Genomic DNA, 8,366 nt, shown 5'->3' with positions numbered 1-8,366 from the left:
GGGTGGTCTCAAACTCCTGGCCTCAAGCAATCCTCCGGCCTCAGCCTCCCAAAGTGCTGGGACTACAGCTGTGAGCCACCTTGCCCTAGCCTGTATCAGTTTCAGTTTAACTTCTAATGTAAGTCTCATTCCTCCAGGGAAGAAATTTGATCTCAAATTCAGTCAGCCAGTCTATTCAACTGAGGACCCCTCAGCAGGGGTTCCCTGTGCTAAGGCCCTGGTGGCAGGAGCCGGTGGAGGGAAGCCTCTAGCCTTGATACCTCTCCCTTGGGTGTTCTCTGAATCAGTCTTCAGCGCTGGGGATTCGGCCAATAGCTGCCCTGTGCCTCCCTGGGGATGAGGAGCCTTTGTGCACCTTGTCCAAGACCTGACTACTGAGACCCTCCAGGCAATCACTTCCTCGTTGGGCTCTTCTCAGGAAGCAGAGCAAAGTCCTGCGCACTTCTCAGATACTCAGCCGGCCTGGGATTTCTGCTACCTGATCGAGGAAGCCAGCTCCAGGATCCTGACTCCAAGACCAGTGACGTCTCTACTCCCCACGCCTCCGTGTCATCTTCCCATTACTGCTTAATGTGTCTCCTGAATGTTAACTTGGAGTTCAAAACCAGAAAGGCTCACATCTTCCTCAGAGATTATAAGCACCTCAAGTGGGAGGGAGATAGTGAAAAAGTAAACTATCAGGAGAAAATCAAAACACTAGTTAATATGTCAAAACATAATCCCAACCCAGAAGTTTCCATCTTAATAATGCTTTTTCCATTTCCTGGCACTTCTCCACCTTCTCCACTCATATCTTTTTGAGGTTAACCATCTTTTTTTTTTTTTTTTTTTTTTTTTTTTTTTTTTTTTTTTTTGAGATGGAGTCTTACTCTATTGCCTGGGCTGGAGTACAGTGGTGTGATCTCGGCTCACTGCAACCTCCGCCTCCAGGGTTCAAGTGATTCTCCAGCCTCCCGAGTAGCTGGGATTACAGGCACCCACCACTATGCCCAGTGAACTTTTTGTATTTTTAGTAGAGATGGGGTTTCACCACGTTGGCCAGGCTGGTCTCGAACTCCTGACCTCATGATTCACCTGCTTTGGCCTCCCAAAGTGCTGGGATTACAGGCATGTGCCACTGCACCCAGCCGAGCTTAGCCATTTTACAGAGTGAGAAGGACAGAGAGCTTTGTCCTTACTTTGCAGAAGTTGAAATCAAGGCAGTAAGTGATTCTCCAATCTCAGCATATTCTACAATAGGCATATGAAGGCTGTCAGTGATTTGAGGGAGAGGAAGAAAATAGGCTGGAAGTATTTCCATCTGTTCAGGAACTCCCACTGGACTATGCCTAAGAATTCAAACTACTGTATCAATGAGCAAATCAAATATGACAGGACCTGAAAGTGTCAGGAACATCCACTTGTTTCAAGACAAGCCAAATATACTCAGGTAATGAGTAAATGGTCACTGTCACAGCCAGTTATAGGGATGGCAATGCAGTCAGCTACATTATCTGCAGACACTAAGGGAATTCAAAAGCAAAATAAATCTGGGTTCTCAGTCATCTTTCTAAATATTTGAAACAGTGAAGCCTAGATATTAACAGATTCATACATTAAATATGCTGAGTGCAGTGTACTCAAATTCCCTCATTGAGTGTAAAGCTCAGCCCATTTTTTACACCACCCCTCTACAGAGTGTAAGTGACCTCTCCGTGGGGCCACTGTGGACCTCTGGCATTTCCCTGGATTGCAGAACCGATTAGAAGAAGGTCAAAAACCAATGAACAGTACAAAACAGGCCAGGCATGGTGGCTCACGCCTATAATCCCAGTACTTTGGGAGGCCGAGGCGGGTGAATTACCTGAGGTCAGGAGTTTCAGACCAGACTGACCAACATGGTGAAACCCCATCTCTACTAAAAATACAAAAAATTAGCCAGGCATGGTGGCACACGCCTGTAATCCCAGCTAATCGAGACGCTGGGGCAGGAGAATCACTTGAACCTGGGAGGCAGAGGTTTACTTAACAGATCACAAATCCTGTTTCAGGGGAGGAGAAACAACATTAAGGGACTTGAAAACCTCTTCCATCACTTACTGAGGTGATCTTGAGCAAGCTACTCACCTTCTCTAAGCCTCGATTTCCTCATCTGTGAAATGGAAAGAAAAACAGAACTTGTCCCACAGAGCTGACGAGAAGATTAAATGAGGTAATGCACATTACGAGCCTTGCCTGAGCCCTTGGAAAATGCTAGTAGCCATTTTGATGAATCTGAAAGTGGTATGCCACCACAATAGGCCCTGCTTTGAAACATAGTGGATATTAACCTATATTTGTTTATCTCATCTCTTTCTGTGGTGGTCACTAGAAAGGACCTCACAGACGCCCCAAGCTTCAGGAAGCATAACCGACCCGGGGCTCCAGATAGCCCTGCAAAGGCCATGCCTCCTGGGGAATGCTCTCACCAGTGACTGAGCAGAGTACCGTGGTCTCCTGACAGCGGATGTGCTCCAGAACTGCCCAGTGGCACTGCTGGATCTTCCTGAGACTACAGGGCTGTCTGAGATATGCCCTTCTACCCTTCCATCTCTCTCCCCTTCACTCTGGGTCACACTTGCATCACAGTCTAATGCTGTCTCTGGCTAGCACTCTCTATTTTTCCCTCCCACAAGTATTTACCCCAATAAAAACTCTTACATGTTTAATCCTGCTTTAGCCTCTGCTTCTCTGAAGACCCAAACTAACACACTACTTTCTCATGTTCTTTTGTATTTCCAGCAGTGGGAAATTTACACTTGTCTGCGAATTCTGGACAGTTTGTTCAGCTATCTACAAATGCCACTTCGTTACAGCAGCCATGGGGAAGCAGTGGATGAGAAGCAGGAATAATATAGGCCATTGTGAGTAAGGCTGCTATAAACATGTGAGCCACTGAAATCTGATACTTTTTCAGGGATCCATAGTTTCTGGTTCTTTCTGGTCAAGAGAGGCTAAAGGAAAGGTTTTTAAAGATAGTAATTTTCTTAGTCAAGTAACTTACCCTCTCAAGGCCTCAGTGTCCTAGACTAGCACAGAACAAGCAGATGAAACAAAATTTATATCAGAATGTCAACTGAAAAAGTTATCATTTACCATAAATGGAAGATAATTGTATTAAATTCTAGTTAGATGCTAAAACTTTAAGAAAGTTTAGAGTCTGGACCTGCATTCTGTTCGGGCGGGTGCGGTGGCTCAAGCCTGTAATCCCAGCACTTTGGGAGGCCGAGACGGGCGGATCACGAGGTCAGGAGATCAAGACCATCCTGGCTAACATGGTGAAACCTCGTCTCTACTAAAATTACAAAAAAAAAAAAACTAGCCGGGCGAGATGGCAGGCGCCTGTAGTCCCAGCTACTCGGGAGGCTGAGGCAGGAGAATGGTGTAAACCCGGGAGGCGGAGCTTGCAGTGAGCTGAGATCAGGCCACTGCAGTCCAGCCTGGGAGACAGAACAAGACTCCATCTCAAAAAAAAATAAAAATAAAAAAACTAAAAAATATATAGATTAAAAAATGCTAACATGTTGACACAAAAGACTTTCCAGAAAGACTTAAAGAAAACTGAAAGGGGAATAACTGTCTTGCAATGTAATTTATTGTCATTTAATACTGGGTCTATGGAGCACCCTAAATCACCTGGTTCCATCATGTTCTTTTTAACATGGAGATGTATGGTTCTTCCCCATATTCTATATACTGAGCATTCTACAGTTCATGATTTTTCTGCCTAGAGAAATGTTCAAGTTGGGGGTGCAGGCTCATCGACTGGATAGCGAATCAAGAAAATAATGTGTTCATTAGTTCATCATTACCCTGAGTTTCCAACAAGAATTTAGTACAGGAAAGTAGGCAGTGGAGCTGGGAGCCATCTATTTGAAACTGTCTTAAGCAAAACTAAGAAACCGAGTGAGCTTGCTTTTGGTGTCTTTCATCCCTTCTTGTGTGCCCCCTAATTATTCACTCCCCAGTGCCCAGACATTATGATGCCTTCTCCTGCTCAGAGACCTTTTTGGGAGGAAGACCTACTCAGACCTGGCATTCCCTCATCCCAGGCGCTACCCTATTTTTTCATCCAGCTGTTAAAGCTGAGTGACTAATTTCACACCTATGTGCGAATGACCCATAACTGGCTTAATGCTGTGACCATCTTGGGGGTATTCAAAGCTGATAAACACTTTTTAAAGTTATATAATTATCAAAGAAACTTATCTTTCTGCTTTATTTCAAATTTTACCCCACGGGCCTTACTTATTTTTAAGATCAATGATTTTGATGGGCCCCCCTTCCCACTCTTAATTGAGGGTATTTCTGGCCCCATCCAGATCCAAACTCTCATGCTCATCTCTTCTATAAATACTTTCCTTTGCAGGTCATCGGTATTGCAAGAGTTGCATAGGCCCGATTCAGTCTCTGCCCCAAAGGCTCAAGTCCAAACTTCAGAATCTGGGAAGACAAGGATTCAGGAAATTTTGTCAGACCTATGAGATTTGAACTTTCACTTGTATGGTGAGGGTCACATTTGGTCTGAATCAATTAATCCATCACCCCTCCCCACCACCATGTATGAATTCAAAATAATCAACTTTGGTTCAATATAAAAAGCAAAACATATTAATATCGGTATACTAAGATTTTTCTAGAAAACTTGGCGGGGCGCGGTGGCTCACGCCTGTAATCCCAGCACTTTGGGAGACTGAGACGGGCGGATCACGAGGTCAGGAGATCGAGACCATCCTGGCTAACACGGTGAAACCCCGTTTGTACTAAAAATACAAAAAATTAGCTGGGCAAGGGAGCGGGCGCCTGGGGAGAGGCGGAGGCAGGAGAATGGCGTGAACCCGGGAGGCGGAGCTTGCAGTGAGCCGAGATCTCGCCACAGCACTCCAGACTGGGAGAGAGAGTGAGACTCCATCTCAAAAAAAAAAAAAAAAAAAAAAAAAAAAAAAAAAAAAAGAAAGAAAGAAAAGAAAAAAGGAAAAGAAAAAAGAAAACTTAATTCTGGCAATGGACTCTTTCTAAAATAATGTATTAATACTACTTAATGAGGAAGAACAAACCTCTGACATACTAAAATGCCAAGTGTTTGCCTTTGCCAAGGTTTAAACATACATAAACATGCATATTCAAACAAATACCACCCAAACTGGAGGTGCAAAGATCAGCCTGTACAGCACAGTAACACAGACTGGGTTGTTTTTTGTAAACAAGGCAACTAGTCCAGTGAGTAATCCCTTCATTTTCCACACACATACCCTTCTGTTTTCTCCCCCTCTTCCCCCCTACACCCTCCACTGCGGTTAAAAGATAATTAGAAGAAGCCTAAAGTAAAAGCCCCTGCCGCATAATGAGCCTAGAGCTTCACCTGACCTACTCTGATTCTTACTAACCTACCTCTAAGGATGAGCGACAGGGTGCTTACCCGCAGGGTGAACTTGGGTCCAGGAGTCAAGAAACTTGAACCCTGGAGTCCTCAAAAAAAACTGAATGAAAACAACAGAGGCGCCCTGAGGATCCAAGCTGGGGCGGTGCCAAGGGCTGGCAAGGGAGGTTGGGACAACAGAAGTCAAACGTGCCATCCTTCCAGATCCCGGCGCTTATGGCAGAAGCCACTCCAAGTGAGAAATCCTAACAGTCATAATGGCATAACAAATAAACATCTGCAAAACGGCAGTCTGCCAACGACGTGCTTCCCTACACAGACGTCTTCCTGTGTCTCCACACTCTAGAAGGGAGAGGCGGGACAAACGCTGCCTCCGCAGATTTTGGAGATTCGGAAGGGAGCTCCCGAACCCAGGTCCCGGGCTGGCAGGGGTCTCGCCGGCGCTTGGACCTCGGCTCCCACCCCCGAGCCCACCCGCGGCCCCAAAGCCCCAGAAGGGGCCGGACACTTCCTCTGCCCTCCGGCCTGGGTCAGGAGCCGGGACGCGATGGGAGTGCAGTACCGCCCGAGGGGGCGGGCCCCAAACTTTCGTGCGCCTTGAAAGCTGCTGGCGCTGCAGAGCCGACTCCACCCCTGCCCGGCAGCCCCGCGCCTGCGGCCGCACATCCAGCTTTCTGCGCTGCCCGCCGCCCCAGCCATGGCGAAGCCCCTGACTGACCAGGAGAAGCGGCGGCAGATCAGCATCCGCGGCATCGTGGGCGTGGAGAACGTGGCAGAGCTGAAGAAGGGCTTCAACCGGCACCTGCACTTCACGCTGGTCAAGGACCGCAACGTGGCCACCCCCCGCGACTACTACTTCGCGCTGGCGCACACGGTGCGCGACCACCTGGTGGGGCGCTGGATCCGCACGCAGCAGCACTACTACGACAAGTGTCCCAAGGTACACGCGGGCGGGCGGGCCGGGATCCAGCCCGGAGTCGGAGTCTGCGGTCGCGGCCGGGAGGGACGAGGTGGAGGACCCCTCAGAGCGGTCCCTTGCACCCGGTCCTTGCCCGGAAGTCCAGAGGAGACGTGTCTAGGCTGTGGGCGGGCAGCCTGGGGGACAGATTCGGCCTCCCCACCGACGCCGCACTCATGTCCCCGAGGTGCTACCGCCAGCGCCCCGCCCAAACACTGTGCGGTCCGCCCCTAGAAACCGCCAGGTGGGCAGAAGCCCAGGCCCCTCTCGCCTGTCCCTTCACAAACTTTTGGAACTTTGACTCTCAGCATTTAATCAAGAGGTGACGGGCGCCTCTTGTCCTGTGTGCGGGACACTGTTCTCTGCCCTGCACACTCAGCCCTAAACAAAAGGGACAAAAATTCTGCCTTGCTGGAGCTTGGTGTTTAGGGAGGGGAGACAAATACCGAACTGGGAAAAGGTCGTAAGTCTCAGGTCTCTCCGAGTGGCTGCCTAAGTGTAGGGCAGAGGAGGGGCAGGGTCCCGCTCCAAGCGTAGAGCTCCGCCCACCCATTCTCGAGAGTCGGGTTCCGAGCTCCCGCACTTCCGTGAGTCCTGCGCAAAGAAAGCCCAGGGCCAGGCAGTGCCCTGGACTCGTACTCCCCGGAGACACACACTCCCCCCACCCTTAGCCCCTCCACCCCTGAGGCCTGCCTCCAGAGCTGCTGAGGAAGGCTGGTCAGGGACCACTTCCATCCATGGCGTGGGGACGGAAGCAGAGACCTCCCTAGGGTGATTTTGGACCTACAGAGGGACAATATCTCTGCCTGACAGTTGGCGAAGAGGGCCAGAGGCAGTTGGGAAGAACTGGGGAGGACATGGCAGGGAGAGGGATTGTGTGCAGGCTGGAGTGAGGGCGGGTGTGAGTCTGTATTGGGAGAGGAAACTGGAGAAGCCAGGTGGAGACATATTGGAAAGAATAAAATATTGGGATACATCCCAGGGGCCGTGAGAAATATATATAAACGTTTATTAGAACTTTTTAAATATGTAAAGGTGTGAAAAAAATGGACCATAATCCCAATGCCCAAGAAACTCTGTAAGAATTTTTAAGAAAGGAAATGAATGTAAATTCTCATAGTACGAAGTCGCAGCTGTAACAGCTTTCAAATGGAAAGTAACTCTTCTTCACCCCAAAGACCTAGGCCTCCACCAAGGTAGCAACTGCTAAAATGTATCCTTAAAAATTTAAATGCACCTTAGAAAACACTTTATGTATACATATATTTACTGTTTTGTTGTTTTGTTTTGTTTTGTCTTGTTTGAGACAGAGTCTCACTCTGTCGCCCAGGCTGGAGTGCAGTGACGCCATCTTGGCTCACTGCATCCTTAGCCTCCAGGGTTGACGCTATTCTCCTGCCTCAGCCTCTTGAGTAGATGGGATTACAGGCCCCTGCCACTACACTTGGCTAAGTTTGTATTTTTAGTAGAGACGAGGTTTCACCATGTTGGCCAAGCTGCTCTCAAACTCCTGGCCTCAAGTGATCCTTCAGCCTTGGCCTCCGAAAGTGCTGGGATTACAGGTGTGAGCCACCGCGCCCGACCACTATCTTTTAAAAATTTATTTATACAAAGGGAATGCTACTAAGTACACCATACTGCGCCTCTCATTAAAAATTATTTTTAACAATTTTAAGTGGAAGGGTGGGACACAGAGCATATATTAGAAACACACACTCACGCCTCTGTAGCATTTAGCATCATAGAGCACCAGAGAGTCTTGTATGTTTTTCCTTCACTGGCTTATGCTGTGCTTTATGGTTTTCCTGGTTCTCTGGCTAGTTTCTTCACTGGGCTCTCCTTTTCTACGTGAGTGCCAGTATAAGCCAGGAATTCTGATGTGTATAAACCAGGTATTCTGATAGTGATACACTGGGGATACAACAATGAACATGTTTCATTCCACACGTATTCATCAAATATCTACTCCATCACAGTCATCTGTCTAAACAGGAGGGTTCCTGCCCTCAT

General features: G+C 48.1%; 1 protein-coding gene across 1 annotated transcript in view; it reads left to right on the top strand.

The window, feature by feature from the left end:
- The first annotated feature begins 5,744 nt into the window (after positions 1-5,744).
- Positions 5,745-8,366, top strand: part of PYGL (glycogen phosphorylase L) — a 42,789-nt gene continuing 40,167 nt past the window's right edge. The window contains exon 1 of the mRNA XM_017849537.1: positions 5,745-6,338. Coding sequence (XP_017705026.1) covers positions 6,096-6,338 — 243 coding nt within the window. The 5' untranslated portion in view covers positions 5,745-6,095. The remainder of the gene's footprint in view (positions 6,339-8,366) is intronic.

The sequence above is a fragment of the Rhinopithecus bieti genome, unplaced genomic scaffold (assembly GCF_001698545.2).
Source record: "Rhinopithecus bieti isolate Rb0 unplaced genomic scaffold, ASM169854v2 scaffold_29928, whole genome shotgun sequence".
Classification (NCBI taxonomy): domain Eukaryota; kingdom Metazoa; phylum Chordata; class Mammalia; order Primates; family Cercopithecidae; genus Rhinopithecus; species Rhinopithecus bieti.
This window is presented reverse-complemented; position numbering and strand designations above follow the sequence as displayed.